The sequence below is a fragment of the Centruroides vittatus genome, unplaced genomic scaffold, assembly GCF_030686945.1.
Source record: "Centruroides vittatus isolate TY-2023 unplaced genomic scaffold, ASM3068694v2 scaffold_1167, whole genome shotgun sequence".
Classification (NCBI taxonomy): Eukaryota; Metazoa; Arthropoda; class Arachnida; order Scorpiones; family Buthidae; genus Centruroides; species Centruroides vittatus.
The window spans coordinates 1,213,432-1,230,415 of record NW_027122671.1 but is presented as its reverse complement, the minus strand read 5'-3'; the positions used below and the strand labels follow the sequence as shown (position 1 = coordinate 1,230,415).

Genomic DNA, 16,984 nt, shown 5'->3' with positions numbered 1-16,984 from the left:
CAATTGAGAGATCCAACCTCAAACCAAAAATTACTGACTTGTTATATTCAGGCATACAAATGCCAGCTTATAAATATTTTTTGTTTGAATATCAATTTTTTTAAAATAAATTTTATATTTGTTGATATCATATTTTTAGAGTTTGCTGTAATAAAATACAGTATACTACAAATGTGTTTTTAGATTATTTTTAATCCCTTAACAGGCTTTAGAGCTTATTATGTATGGAGAAAACTTAAAAGCAAACAAACTAGTGAAATTTAATTGTACTTAGTTTAAATTATTATGTATTTATATTTATCATTTTATGACATTGATTTGGTGAAAATTAATAACCTGGCAGTTTTGGAAATTTTCTTCTGATTTTAAGTCTTATTAATAAATCATTCTTATTAATATTTAAATATGTATAAATTATTAATTTATTAGCAAAATTCATAATTTATTTTCCATTATTTGAGGAATAAAAGCAACAAAATTGTAAAAAATAATTACATCCGTACCTTTATTTAAAACATACTATACAGATAAATTTCAACATTTTAAAATACAGTATCAAAATACAGAAGATTATTATTGCTATATGTGCTTCTTGAATAAAAATATAGTGAATATTTCATTCATACACACAGTTGAAACACAAATATAATACTGAGTCAATACATTTACTGATAAAAATAAATACCATGTAATCAAAAACTATCCAAATATTTTTCTAGGATAATTATTACAGAATAATAATAATAATTTGGCATCTTTGTATACAAATTTAAGAAAGATCATCATTTTATAATAGTCTATGGCACAAAATGTAAAATTAGTGTTCTATTGCATTATTAAGAACATGCCGATAAATTAAATTTAATGTTGGACTACAAATTAATGAAGTTTATGCCCGGTGGTTAAGAAAATTCTAAAGACTAGCTGAATATTAACCAATTTATTTTCAGAATAATTGCATTCTAAGCATTTTTAATCAGTGATTAAATGTTCCATTAAACAAAACGCACAAAATTAAGAAAATTATAATCACTTAAAAATATACATTTAGTTATACAACTTTGATTAGAAACAAACAGATTTTTTTTCTTATATAAAAAAATCAAAATATTTATAATTTAATGTTCTTATTTGACAAGAAATACTAGAATTAAAAACTATTAAAAGCATAGTGACAAATTACTTTTGTTCATAACAATTAAGTGTTTCAATAAGATCTCTGACAAATATTTTTCATTTATTCACTACAAGATGATAATATTTAATTTAACTCAAAAATTCTAAAATGATCTTTAATTTAGCATAAGCAAAAGTTATATTTATGACTTTTAATACTATCTTAACTTTAAGTAAAGTAAAAGAGTTAATGATTCCTTTTCCAGAAAGATGAAATCAATTTATTATATAATTATAGATACATTATATCTTGATTTCTTGAACTTGTTTGCTTTGAAAATTAGTTTAATAAAAGTAGTAATAAAAATTTGTTTTATATATAATTTAATGTTATTAATAACAAATGAATTAAGGAATTGTAATTATAAATAATTAAAAATTTTTTACCAGCATAAGATTATTTTCCATAATCTTAAATAAAATTATTTTATAGTAAAGACTGTACTAACTTGTTCGAAAATATTTTAATAATTGGTCAAATATTTATAAATCAAACTTTTTTTTTTAAAATAAGGAATACAAAATTTTTATATAATGAGATGTATATAGTATCAATCAACTTCATATATATGGAGTGATTGAAGACTTGAGATAAAGTATCAGTAAATGAAAAAAAAAAAAGAGAGAGATTCTAACAAAAATTGAAAAGATTCAAGTCTTGTAAAAGAGGAGAAACATTGAAAATATTAAATTTTTGCTGTTAAATATCATCATGATTTTTTTTAATTTCAAACAAAAATGTATTTCAGTATAAAACAATTCTGTTTGAATCTAATTAATTTCAGAATCAGATTATAAGAATGCATGCTAATATATAATTTAAATATAAAATTTCAACAGTTTATAAATTGGGCTGTCAAGAGGAACTGGGATTCTCCCCAGACCTGGAGAAAACTCGGACCCATATTGGTTTTTACTTACCTCTAAAAATTTATTTTATTTTCTGTTAGAAAAATGACATTAAGATAAAGATCTTTAAGACAGAATGTTTTTATTAATAAAAATTTCAATTTATTTCATTTGTTCAAAATAAAATTAAAAAAAAAAAGATGCTTAAAGGACCTGCTCTACCACGGGCTCCATACAACTCTTGATAGCCCTGTTTAAAATCATAACTATATTGTTTCCCTTAATTTTTAATTTGTTCCTCTAAGTTTTTCAAAAATTCCAAACTTACAAAAATAACAATAAATAACAACAGTCAGTTAATATCACCACACTTGTAAATACTTTACCTTATATTACAATATATATAATTTATTTAGAGTAAAAAGTTTGATGCATTCAACAAGTTAATTAAACCTGTTATTTTTAATTTTCAAATTTTCTTCATGAAAATATCAATATTTGAGTGTGTTTAATATTTACATGTATATTTCAATCTTAATACTCAAACTTTTATCATTTTATTTGTATTAAAATAACTATTAATAATTTATAAGAAAATAAAATTAGATTTTACTAAGGAGCTTTGCTTTGCCCTCTGCTCACTTGCTTATTATAAAAAATTCAGGTTTCAGATGAATAAACAGAAAAAATGGAGGGATATAAATCAAGTGATTAGATTGCAGTACATAGCAAGCCTATTTGAAAAAGTTAAAGGAATTTTTAAGAATCATACCGAAATGGTGATCCCAGACCAGTTAAATAGGATTAAATGGCATTTCTACACATGTAAGAGTAATAAGTGGGGAACAAATGCAACTGCCAACAAAAATATACTTATGTAGGAGAAACTAAGTGAAAACTTAAAATAAGATTTAAAGAACAAATAAATAAGTAAATATAATAGTGTAAATTCAGCAGTCGTAAACCATTGTAATGTACTAGGATATAAACATGATAAAAAAATACTGTAAAAGTTAAAAAAAAAAAATTCATATAAAATAAAGTGGTTTAAACATTTGGAAATCATTAAAATTAAAAATGAACAGATAATAAATGAAAATATAGAATTACAGATTCATTATTCCTGGTATCCATATATCGTCAGAGGAGGGGAGAGAAGAGAGAGAAATTGTAAACTTAGAATGAGTCAACACCAGCTTATGTAGCTTATCTCAGCCATGACATGAATGTTTATATTTATGAGAAAATTTATTTTCTTGTGATTTTTATAAAAGTTTTAATAATATCTGGGATCTTATAACATGCCATACAGATCACTGGTAAACAGAAAGCTAAAAATCAAATTAAAATTAAACCAAAGAGGAAAATAATCCAAAGTGCATATTTAACCCAAATAAAGAAATTGGCTGAAAAACTGATTTGTAAACTCATTAGCTGAAATTGACTGCCAATTTGATAAATCTGAATTTTTAACTGTATTAGAGTAAATTTCTTTAAAATTTTAATAAATGACTGAAACCAAATGTTCCAATTATGAAATAATTTCTTATATTTTATTTCAAAAAATATAAAAGTTAATGATAGTTTTATAGAAAGAAAAAAAAAATTATAAAAATTTACTATCATTTTATTCAAATAAATTCAACAATCAGACATGTTAAACTAAAATTTCTGATGTCTATAGATTCCAATCCTAAATCTATTGAAACTAATATGACTGTGTAACTTGAAAAAAACTTAAGTATATATATACTTAAAATCAAATATAATTTCAAATTGTAAACACAATCACAATTATTTAATTATAATTTTTAAACAATGAAATAATGCTCTTTGTAAACACTTCTAATGATGAAAAAAATTTATAAACTGAACAACTCCTTTATGAATTATTAACTTAAATAATAATACAATACATTTAATATTTATCTTGGCATTAAAATTACTAATTTTCATAATAATTTCATACTTATTTGGACTTAATTTGAAAGTTCTAAATTTTCTTTTTGTCTTTATAATTGACAACATTATAAATAATTTTGATCCCATATTCAATCCTACATTTTCATTAGGTGTATACTGCTAGGTTAAATACAATATCCATTCGAGTAGATATAAAAGAACTAGCTGTCAATTACAAACAGAGCTCTATCCTTTTGTACATTTGAAATTACTGAAAAATCTAAAATTATAATAGAGGAAAAAAATTATTTGTATTTTATGTGAAAATAAGTACTGATATTTTTGATCAGAATTTATTTTAAATAAAATTTCAAATTGCTTTATAATTCAAAATATATATAACAATTAATGAAAATGTTACGAAAATATTTACAACTAAGGGAAGGCCAGAAGTTGCTACAAGCACTTTTTAATAAAATGCATGTAGCATATAGCAAATTTGGGTAAATATTAATTATGTAGATCCCAGTGCCCATTATTAGCAGGTAAATCTGTTTGCATGAATAGGCAATACACAAGGAGAAAACTTGAAAAGAAATATTATAGGTGGCTAATAGAAGTTACTTTAATAAAAAAAAAATTAGAAGATAATTCTAAAAGAAAATAGAGCGTTGCAAGCTCATTTGTGAAATATTAATAATTAACATAACTAGATAAAATGTCTTGTAATACTACACACACTATAAATACACCTAAGATGCTTGATACAATACATCAAAATAAAAATTTGGGTGATTAACAACTTAATATCTGTAATTTGATTTCAGAAACAATTATTAGAGATTATTATTATTGCTGTAATTACTATCAGAAAAAATAGTTTTTATGATAATTACTAGGGGGGTGCGTATTGGTCGTCGATGGTGCTGGCGTGTTTTTTGAGGAGCATACTGTTCAGAGTTGTTGGATGTTTGTTAACAGGTTAACCTTGGTTTTGATTTTGTCCTTGCTTGTCATTGCAGTATTGATATAAATCCAGGGCCATTATCTCACTTGCCACAGCAAATCAGTCAGTCGGATATGCAAAGAAGGGGGTGCAGCAGGCCTCGAAAAGATAATCCTAAACTATTCGACAAATTTAATCAACTAGAAGAAATACCTGGTGAAGATTACTACCTAGCTGAGCAAGAATATGATAAATTTGATTCAAATGGTGTGAGAAATACTAAAATACAGGATTACTTTGAAATCGTTTGAGAAACAGAATTGCAAGTGTTAGAAGAACCTCAATATTCCTTAAAATTGATCTACGAGTTAATACAGGATAAATTTACTCAGTTGAACACGGAACTGCAAACAATCAAGACAAAAGTCAATCTATTGAAACGAGAAAACAGAGTTAGGAGGAAACTGCAAAAAAATCACTCAAAAGCTAGAAGAAATGGACATAGTAACTGAAGAAAATTGTCAGGTTAAAAGTATGTTAGAATTTGAAATAGATCAACTAATAAACGAGAGAACTAATAAGAATATCGTAATTATAAATTTTCCATTCAAATCTACAGAGTTTTTAAAAGAAATAAAATAATTTATTAATATGGAACTGGGTATATCAAATAGTCCCAAAGAAAGTTTAGTCATGTTATCAAATAACAATTTTAAACCTATTGTGAAAATTATACTAGACTCGGTACACAATAGAAACATGATTCTTAAAGAATTTTGGGTTAAGAAAGCTAATTTTAATACAGAAGAAAAGAGAAAAATGATATTTACAGCAGATCTATGTAAAAGATAGAGACTAAGAAAGAAAAAATTACTGACAATAGTTCAACAAGAAAACGCTAGAGGAAACACAATAAGAGTTAGAGATGACTATTATATTAGTGGCGATAATATTTATACATACGACCTCAATTTAGATAAACTTATCCAATTAAAAGATTTTTTAGGAAGAAACTAAGTAAGACACCAGTATAATAGATAAATAAAACTCACTTACTCGAGCCTGCAACCAGAGTGAAAAAGGTTCGAGTAAGTGAGTTTTATTTATCTATTATACACATCCCGGTGTGCATGAGGAAGTTATAAAGACACCGGTTACGACTTCACAAGAATTTTATGATGTTACGGGTTCTTTCTATATACATAATAAATTAATAAGGTAGAAGAGGACAACAATCAAGACTGGAATATACAATACCAGTTAGATATCAATGTCGGCTCATCCGAATTCCCAAAATTAGGGTTAAAAACAAAGCATGAAAATTCCAACCAATTAATCAGTTTTTGGAATATTCAAGGGCTGCAGGATAAAATATATAAAGACACTATTTGGGATTATATGAGTTAATGCTATATGTTAAGATAGAGACTATTTGGAATGAAAATTTATAGTACAGAAAGCAAAGCACAGAGGTCTAGTAAATTTGATCACCCTGCTGGAGGACTATTGCTTTTAATTAAAAGACACCTTGAGATAGCGAAAACCTATCTACTAAGCTGCTGACCTTGTTATATAAAAAATCATGTTAGGATTTGCACAGAAGAACTTGGGTGGATCAATTAGATGTATTGTTAATAACCATGGAGTCTCTATAGGATCACTCCTGGAAAAATCTGAAATTAGTGAACTACTAAAATCTCATTTAATTCAAAATTTACTTGAAGTTTCATTGTCTCAAGATATTGAAGAAATGCACAACTGTAAAATGCCTGAGTGGTATAGTGTTATTTTGGAGTATCCATTTAACAATAGTTATGTTAACAAATATGATTATGGTCAATAATAAAATTTATGAATTTTCTAAAACTCTTTTTCCAAGATGTAAAGAAATATTGACCAAATTCCATGTGTTTTGTAAGTGTAGGGAGGGTCAAGATTTAAGAATTAAAATGGGTTTGAGTTATCTAAACAATTTTTTGGACGAAAATAAGATGTATCTTTTTTCATTCAGCAAATACTGCTATGATATACAAGTTGTATAATTTTGCAGAGATTTTTGTAATTAGCTATTTTAATTAAATTGTTAATTAATTTAGATATACATATTGAAATGCACATTTCAGTTAAATATTGTTATATAAACACACTGTCTACTGTTCATAAACTGCATGTATTGATGTTATGTTGTTATAACACACTTATGTAACGGGCTAACGGCCTTATACGAATAAATAATTTTGATTGATTGATAGTAATTACTATCAGAAAAAATAGTTTTTCTGATTTTAATTGAAAAATAAAGTTGTAATTACTTAAATTTAATTTTGTCAGAGCCATAAACAAAAGTTCTGTAATTTTTATTATTACAAATATTTAATAATTGGATATTCTACAATTATGAATATTTTAATCTCAAATTTTTAATGCTATACGTGAAATTTTGATTTAAATTTTTGTCAATAGTACATTGTAAAAAAACAAGAAGAATTAACTTGTTAAATGCATCAATAAAAAATTATAACATTCTCTTTAAACAGAACAATTACAAATAGAATGCAATTTAGAAAAAGATCTTATAAGAAAAAATAAATATTCAATATAATTATAATATTGAAATAATGAGATAAAAATTCAATCTGTTAAACTTTAGCCCTTTGATGAGTACTCCTGTAAATATACATGATATATAGTGGGCTGTACAGAATAATCATATATATATATATTTTCAGGTTTGTCTCATTGTATTATGCTCATATTTACAGGCAAATGTGAAGCATTAGACAGATAGGAACATCTATTGACAGGGTTATAAAATTTTTTCTCACATGGTTTTTGTAAATTTTGAGATTTAGGATATAATTTTTTAGAATAAAGACAAACATGGTGTCTAGTAGTCGTTCACACTTGCCATCTCCTTCTGAATAAGGAGTTTATCAACATAATCAAACTGGAAAAAAAAAATATTGTTTAGTTTATTAAAAAAAAATAAATTAGGAGATATTAATTTCCTAAGTGTTACATTTCTTAAAAACTAAACTCTAGGAGGAGAAGAGGATCCATTGGTAAACTCACTCATCAAAGGGTTAATAAATGATTTGAAAATCTATATTCTAAAGTCAGCTTGCCTACAAGTTTGCTCTACTTTATTTTATCAGTTAAAATATTCAGAAGTATTACCAAAAGTGTGACAATATATTAAAAACTTCCCAAATATTGGATAAAGAAAATTGCAGAAAAAGTTTTTTTTTTTTTTAAACTTGTAAATATTTTTATTGATAAAAATAGAGCTCTTTAATAGATTGGATTGATAATCCAAATTCAAAAATTCTTTTACATCTTTAATATTTTAACTATATATTAAACTGCATGTTTTATATTTAAAAAATATTAAGGCACAAGTTTTATCAAGACTCTTATCTTTTTCTAAGATATAAAATGTATAGTAAATAACTCACTCTTATAAATGTTAAGAAAATTTATAAATAATAATTATATTTCCATTTTTACTGTATTTTCATCTGTAGTTTTAGTAAAATATGCTATTTTATCAATCAAAACAGTATAATTATGAATCCACTTCCCACCTCTTCTAGTTTCTCCTAATACTTCATCTCTCCACATACCAGGAGGAAGATATATATCTCTTGCTTGCTTTCCTTTTTCTAATATTGGAGCTACAACTATTTTATTCCCTACTGCAAATTGATTTCCAACTTTATGAGCATTTGGATCATTAGGAGCCATCCACCACAATGGACGAATAATAGGAGCTCCAGTCATCATATATTCCTCAAGAGCTGCAGACATTATTGGTAATATCCGTTCTTTGCGAAGTAAGACTAATGCTTTAGAAATTTTTATCACATCTAAGCTATATCTAGTGGGAGCAATTGAAAATTGAATAACAGGCATAAAGGCAGTTAATTGAATCCATCTAATATATAGTTCATTTTCTGGCTTAGTGTCATTAATCACATGTAAAAGATCTCCACCTACAGATCCAGGATTCACCAAAGGATATCCCAGTAAACCAAGAGTTAAAACACTAGGAATAATACTTTGTAATCCAGTTTGGTTATCCCATGTGGGAGTTCTTGGAGAAAGACTTATAAATGCAGGAATATTTTGAGATTCAAATCCTACAGATAATCCTATTAAAGGCGATGTGTTAGATATTAAATTAACAAATGATGATAAAGAAATATCTGGGTTGATGTTATCTTCAGTAGATTTAGTAAAATTGTAAGACCTAGGAAGAAAAGTTGATTGTCCACCTGTAAAAAAGAATCCATCAACTTCTAAATCATTTCTAATTGTTTCTAATTTTGATAACATCCACTGTGCTGAAGCATCATTTGTAATATCTAAAATAGCACAAACTTTTTTATTCCAACGAGTTAATAATGGAACATTCAATTCTTTATCTGAAATGAAATAACTGTTATCAGTACCATTTTGAAATTGCTTAGAAGCTAGAGATGTATAAGGTTGAACAGTTAAAAGCACTTTAAATCCTTTATTATGAAGAATGCTAATTAAATCATGTGGATTAGGAAATGTATCATTTTGAAATTCTAAATCTCCTTCCTCTCTCTGCCATCTTGAATCTATAATCAGAAAACCAGCATCAAGTCCAATCTCTCTAATATGATTAGCAAATTTTTGCACAGAATCTTCATTTAATGTTGGTCCTAAATGAGGACCAGTTGTCCAAATTGGAGCTTCAAGAAATTTAATACTTGTTAAATTAGTTGGAAGTGTATAAAAAACTCTTATCATATATTCATGAAGAGATTTAATATCCAATCCAGTACACATTGTATATTCCAACTTTGGAAAGGCAGTTTCATTTAAACGGTAAGGAAATCCACCAAGTTTTGCTTCTAAACACAACTGTTTAGTATCATTATCTTTCAAACTTATATATAATGGTATATTTGGTTTAACTTTGATTGCAACTCCATCTGATGATAACCAATATCTTTCTAGAATACTTCCAAATTCATCTTTATAAATATCACCCGTAACAAAAGGTTTTGAGTCAATTGAGATTCTGCTAAATGGCCAAGAAATTTGATGTAATTCTCCCATTCCATACCATGTGGCATCACCTAGATTAACACAATCTTTTAAAACTGTTTCTTTTGATAAACTTTCCCACTGAACTTCATAACAACTAAACTCATCTACATGAGTTGGACGAGATATTTTCATTCGAGCTCTGTATTTCCATTCTTCACATACTTTTAGAGTATTATTAGGAAACAATATTCGACAATCATAAGGACCTAAAGTTTTGGGAATACCCAATCCAAGCTGGACTTCTAATAAATCTCTTTTATCTTTCTTTAAAAGTTTAATTAATCTTTTCATATCATTAAAATTAATATTATCACCAAATTCCAAAATATGGCGTTGTTGTTGATACATATACCAAGTAAATGTTACTAACGATATTATACTTGCAAATAACAAAAGTAAAATAATTCTGAATCTGAATTCAGGACTTCGGCCTCTTTGAACAACGGCACTTACTTTAGCAGCCTGAAAGTAAAAAAAGAAAAATTGTGATTTTTTGATAAAATTAAATATTCTACTTAACAGTCTATCTAATAATGATGCCATTAAAATGTATACACAATATTATTAAAAATGGTTAAAATTACAACAAAATATCAAAATAATTAGCATAAAATATTCTGTAAGGCAGAAGCACTCAATTATACACAATCGCCTACTGATTTATAAAATTACAACTTATGTCAGTTCCTCTTAATGATTAAGATTAATTTATATTCTATTAATTATCATTTAAGTTATTTTAAAATTTATGAATTTATTATAAATAGGTATAATCTTTTTATTTACAAAAATACAAAAACTGTAAGAGTAATAATAATTGCATGAATACTGTATAAGCAGTAGTTCCAGTACATTATAATAAAATATTTTAAATGGTTTTTTATACGACTTTTTTAAGCAGTATAATTGTTTTATGCAAACAAAAACATCTGAAATATAAAAAAAAATTGCACCAAGTGAAATATAGAAAAAGTAATACAGGTAAAAATCTTGTAGGTACTGCTTCTAAGTGCTAAGCTTACCTTTATCAAAAAAAAAAAAAAAAAAAACTAATAAAAATTTGACTGTTGTATAAATTGTCACAAGTTTTTACTTGGCACAATTTTTTTACATTTCAGATGTTTTTGTTTGGATATCAATTGTTTTTTGTTAATAGTTGTATCATTACATCAAGACTTAAGACAATGACATACAATTTGGTTGGTGCTCGGTGACTGACAACCAAACGCACTGCAAACTGAATGTTTTTAACATTCAGTCGGTGCAGACAACTGGCACTTTCAATATGATGCAGTGTTCATTTTTATAAATCTAATAGGACATAAATCAAAAAATAAAGTTACTCCTTTGTGAAGCAAAATAATTCTTATAGAAATGAAAACAATAGTACAGCCTGGCAATACAATTGCCTTCTTTTGAAAGTGACCCATAACTCATCAAAAAAGCATGTTATCTGCCTTACCCAAGTGCGTGATTGACAACTTTTCACATGTATATCTCAGTATGCAAACTTTGAAAGCCAATTGAGCTGATCCTCATATTTGTTTTGAGATTTATGTTACAGTATATCTGTCACTTGTGAAAGTAAGTAAATGATTTTGATTTTCTGTAGCATTTCATAAGCACACAGCTTCTGTTTTCAAATAATGGTTCTGCATTGCAGATCACTGTTGTTATATTCAATATTCAACAACAGACTTGGTTTCAGATTCAGTGATATTCAGCATTTCCAGCCTATCTTTGGCTGAAACATTTTGGCAAAGCCAAAGTCTGCAATCAGAAATTTCTTTTATTGAATGGTTCCAGAATTCCTAAAATCACTACTATACTGGACTTCAACCAACATATATACAGAAAAATTTGCACATTTAAAAACAATCCAAAATTTAGAAAAGAAATGTACAGTTTAGAAAAGCAGTATGTAAGAAATACCAAAGTTACATTGAGAACTATTTAAAAAAATGCAAGAACTAGTATCGGCAAGAGGAAGGTAACTTACAAGATCATCGACTAGAATGTTCTACAGGTACAAACATATTTTGCAGGAAAAATTCCAATGTCTACAAAATCCTTGAAAAAAGACAAAGATCTGGCTGATCCCAGAATGATACCAAGAATGTATACAGTCCCATCCAAGGATAGCAGAAATAATCAAGACCATGAGTATATTGGTATAATGGCTTGCTCCTTGATAAGCAGAATAAATCATCATAATTACACTATCCAGAAAAGAATACTTTCCATGGCTTTGGCAATATACCCCAAGGAGGAGGTAATTTCTATAAACTGGAAAAATACAAAGCTAATGAGACCAATAAGGGAGAAAGGTAGCTTGAAAATTCTACAACCTTTAGAAATTTATAAATCAAAGATGAAGAGAAGGTTGGTGAACTTCAAAGACAAGGTTGGAGTGTCTTGAGCACGGAGAACTTTTTATGAAATCCCCAGAAGAATATAATGTATTTATCATGTTACATTTTAGCTTAGATTTTAATAATACAATGATTGTTTTGCTTACACCAGCAATAATTAATTCTGCTGAAATAATTAAACCAATTGCAATATTAAATATAATTATTTTAAATTTGTAAACTGTTCAATGTTCCGTTAGTTCAAAAACTGTTCTATTTGTGCCTAATAATGGCTTTTTAAAAAACCAAAAATATTTGCTTTAGTATGAACTAAGCATTTTAGTCTGTTGATTTACTAGATTATTGAATGAGTTAATATTAATATTTAATCAGTTTTGTTAGGGAATATGCTTTTTCATTTCCAAAATAAGAAATTTAGGATTGCTTCAAAGTAATAATAATCTTCAACTTGAAAATTAAAGTTTTATCAGGCAAAAGATTCTTTGCATTTTTGCAAATAATTTTTGTGAACTGTGTATTCGCATTTTTTAACGGATGCTTATCCTCTTGTATTTAAAAACAAGTATTTGTCAAGCCTTTACCCATTTTCCATTGAAATACTTATCTTAATTGAATATACTATATTTTATTAGTGTGTTAATTTCTAAAATTAACACTTCTTAAAATCAGGAAGAGAGTTTTCCTTTATAAGACAATAAAACAATTAATGACTTATTGTCATTAGTAGTAGTAATAGTAGTAGTAGTTAGTCAGTGTGGGCTACACTGACCTTAAAAGTAACATCTTCCTCTTAAATTTCACACAAAGCCCATGCTAATGGTGTAAGCTGAAATAATTTACAGCGGAGTTGCTTAAATTTATGTTTATTTTTGCATTTTTGAATCAAATAATAAAATATACATAAAAAAGCACTTTTGGAATTTCACAAGCATTTTATGTTGTTAGAAAGAAGATAAAATAAAGAAATTAAACATATAATCATAGTTTTTGATGTAATGCTGACAGTTTCACAGTTTTAAAATAAAATTCATTTGTTTTTACATAATATAACTTGTTCATTTTTTTTTAATTTGCCCTCTAAAGTGGGATGTATAACCTCACTTAAACTAGCATGTTGGGTATTCCTCAGGATAAACTGGCATGCCAGTATTCTGCAAAAATATGGTAAGAAAGTGAATGTTTTTGACAGTGTTAAATGGACATCATCAGGCTAACTGATCTTCATAGTTCACATGCAGCTGTTAAAACAAGGGGATTATTGTCCACGTGTTAAAAGAGGGTTGCAAGATTAAACTATGTAGAATAAATTCCATGCAGGGGAAATCTACATTACGAAAATTTATAGTGGTACTTTTTCTTGTGGCTTCATAAATTTCTAATTGTTCTAAATGCCGTATTTACTCGCATATAGGATGAGATGTGACTTTAAAGATCAAAATAAAGAAAATTAGATATACTTGACACTGATAGTTATCATTCTATCTTATTTATGAAAACACGGGAATGCATGCACATATGTTCTCATTATTCGAACTCATGCACGTGCACCTTTATTTGGAGTTCTGACTTGATATAAAAGCCATTTTTTGACAATCATTATGTTAGAACATATTTAATCACATCATGAGAATGCATGTGCAGAGGAGCTGTCATATGAAATTTCCATTGTTTGAATATGTTTGAATTTCATATTTGTATTCATTTTAGAGGATCTGGCTAGTTTACAATTAAATGATGCCTGAAGAAGAACCCAGAAGGGGTTAAAGAGTAAGTAGAGCTATCTGTATTTCATAACAGACTTTGCTCTCTGAGAAATTGAAAGAATGCAGAGATGTGAAGGCATGAGATGTGAAGTGTGAAGTAAAGGGTGATAGGAAAGTGTGAAAAAGAAGGTGTGAGAGGCCCAAGGGTGCCTGCATCGCATTTATTTATAAAAACAGTAGGGTAAAAATAGAATACAATACAATATCAAAATATACAATTGACAAAAGGTGGAAAGCCTACTAAAACAAAAGGTAGGCTTTCGTACGAACATACAACTTGTAGAGCGTCACCAATTACAAAATACCAGGTACAAAACGAAGCTTACAATTAGTATGTAAGAAACACAAATAACATTATCAATATATACAATACTGTGTCTAGTGGTTATTCACCACGAAACCGGTGTTCAACAAGGGCTGTGCCCTGGTAGTCCATGAACACTAAGGTATAGTTTCATTGCTGTAAGTATTACATAAAGCCTTAGTTTTGTGCACAAAGTTTTTAAGTCCTTGCCACACTTCCTCGTTATTGAAGATATCTTTGGGGTAAGGTGGCCAATTTAGTCCATTTGTGATACACTTTCTTATGAGGGAAAGTCTCTCATTTTTGTATTTTGGACAGTAGTAAAGGAGGTGATCCAAATCGCCCTCACTTGTATTATCACAATCACACGTGCTTGTTGTTTGTATGCCAAAACGGTTGAGGTACATGGCAAAGTTGCCATGCCCCGTGAGGCACTGTATCGTCTCGGCGTCTGGGGTATAGTGTCGGGTAGTGAGATGTGAGTTTATGGATGGAATAAAGCATATGTCTTCCTACCTGTTTGCGCCGTATCCCATTCCTGTTGCCATATGTTTTCTAGTTTTGTGAGTTGGTTTTTGAGCCAAGTCCGAGGTATTTTCGTGAAAGTTGGTTCACCATTTAGCTGGCATGCCTTTTTTGCTAATTTATCTGCGAGGTCATTCCCAGAATGTCCTTGGTGAGCAGGTATCCAGTTAAATTGAATTTTTCTGATTCTCCCCAATTCGTTTGCCGCTTTGATGAGGTCGAGTGAGAGTCCTGTATGCTTTTTCCTGTTGTTAAGGACATTCAAAGATGTTTGACTGTCTGTGTAGAATTCTATAGAGCCTTTACACACATGAATGTTGTCCAGGATGTGCTTAATTGCTTTAACTATCATCCACTGCTCCGCTTGAACATTTGTACAATGTGGGGTCATTTTAAGGTAAGCCTGGTATCTCGTCTTACCCTCTCTGTTCATTACCACAATTCCTGCACTCATGTCTTTCTCACGTCTCGACCCATCCATGAATATTCTCCATGTTGTCCCGATGTTAGGTGTGACAGAGGTAAAGAGGAAAGGCAATAAATTAGACCTTTGATGGTGTTCGAAGAGTAGCCAGGAAGTCTGGCATACCAGGCAATAGTTTGGAGCTCCTTATTCCTGTCTTGAGTGTCAGACAAATGGGTGAAGGCTTGACAAATTAGAGCACCGAAACCAGTCATCTTGAAGATAAAAGAATCGTGGAGAGGGGTAGGAATGAAGATCGAGAGGTGTGTAGGCTTCCTGTAAACTTTAGTTGAGATGCATCCATAGGATAAAGGAAGCTGGAGGTACAGGAAGTGACTATTCTGTTCTAGGCAGAGACAGAGGCCATAGGGGTTGGTGTTTATTTTATGGAAGAAATCTTGAATGCAGGATTTTTGCTGCCAAACAAGGAGAATATCATCAACATAACATGCATATAGGAGAATGTGGAAGTTGAAAGCAGCAAGGAGGTGGTCTCAAGCTGCCAAATGACTAGCTCCCCATTTACATCTTGAGGTGCCGAAGAAGGGCAGCCCATATTTCTTCTGATATGGATACGAATTTGGATGAATTCTGGAAACAATACACTGTTAAACATGCAATTTTCAACATTGCCAAAGAGTAAGATAATGTTCCAAATGAAACACTGTCTCAAAGTTGGAACAAAGTTTGGCCATCAGATACACTTAATGGAAGTAACAGTGATGAAAACAAACAATTGCTGGACGATGTTTCTCAAATGTGTAACAACACTTTTCAAACGAAACAGGGTGGTGTAAATGACTGGCTGGATGTGGATTTGGAATACAAAATTTTGAATGACAATAAAATAATAGAACAAATAATGAACAAGGATATAAACTATGATAAAGCATATAAATAGAAAGTTACATATAACAAAGACAAAATATCTAATTCTCAATATTTTAATTGCAAAGAACTTGAGGTAATGTTATCAAAATGCATTGAATGGTATGAAAAGCAAAATGAGGCAGAAATTCCAAACTTAATCACAACGTGGCATGTGCTCAACTAAGCAATCACAAAGGGACATAAATAGTTCAAAAAAACACTTCAGTTTTTTAAAAATGTAATATGTACTGTACACAAATATAAAGACCAAAAAAAATTTTTTTTAACATTCTGGCATGATTTAATGTATGTAAGGTTTATTTTTTTCAGTTATATTCTTAGCTTTAATAAAATGTTTTTCAAAAGTTTTTTTTAAAAAAAGGTTATAAGTTACATATTGTGTTAATTAAAACTACAAAAGTATTTCAAAATGTGTTTTAATTATTGTTCCTAGAATTTTCTATAATTTGTCAAATTTTGTAATTCATCACCTCCCTGGTCCCAGATGTGACAAACTATCGAGCTTCTACTGTATTTCAAAGTCATATTATAGAAAAATACTGTATACAAATAATATAGCTTAACATAATTTATAATTATGTAATATCCAGATATACAAGATATACAGGAGGGTGCAAAAGTAGGTATACAGTTGAGAATCTTAGAAATACAAATGTTTGGTGTTCATTATTATATTTATTATCTTTTGTATAGTTTATATTCCTTATTTAT

General features: G+C 28.4%; 1 protein-coding gene across 5 annotated transcripts in view; it reads right to left on the bottom strand.

Annotated features, from left to right (window-relative positions):
* Window positions 1–8,308: 8,308 nt before the first annotated feature.
* The window catches only part of LOC136986735 (myogenesis-regulating glycosidase-like), a 31,256-nt gene continuing 22,580 nt past the window's right edge, over window positions 8,309–16,984 (bottom strand). For all 5 annotated transcript variants that reach the window (XM_067284333.1, XM_067284336.1, XM_067284331.1 and 2 more), the window contains one exon: window positions 8,309–10,417. In XM_067284333.1, the coding sequence (XP_067140434.1) occupies window positions 8,363–10,417 (2,055 nt within the window). In that variant the 3' untranslated portion in view covers window positions 8,309–8,362. The remainder of the gene's footprint in view (window positions 10,418–16,984) is intronic.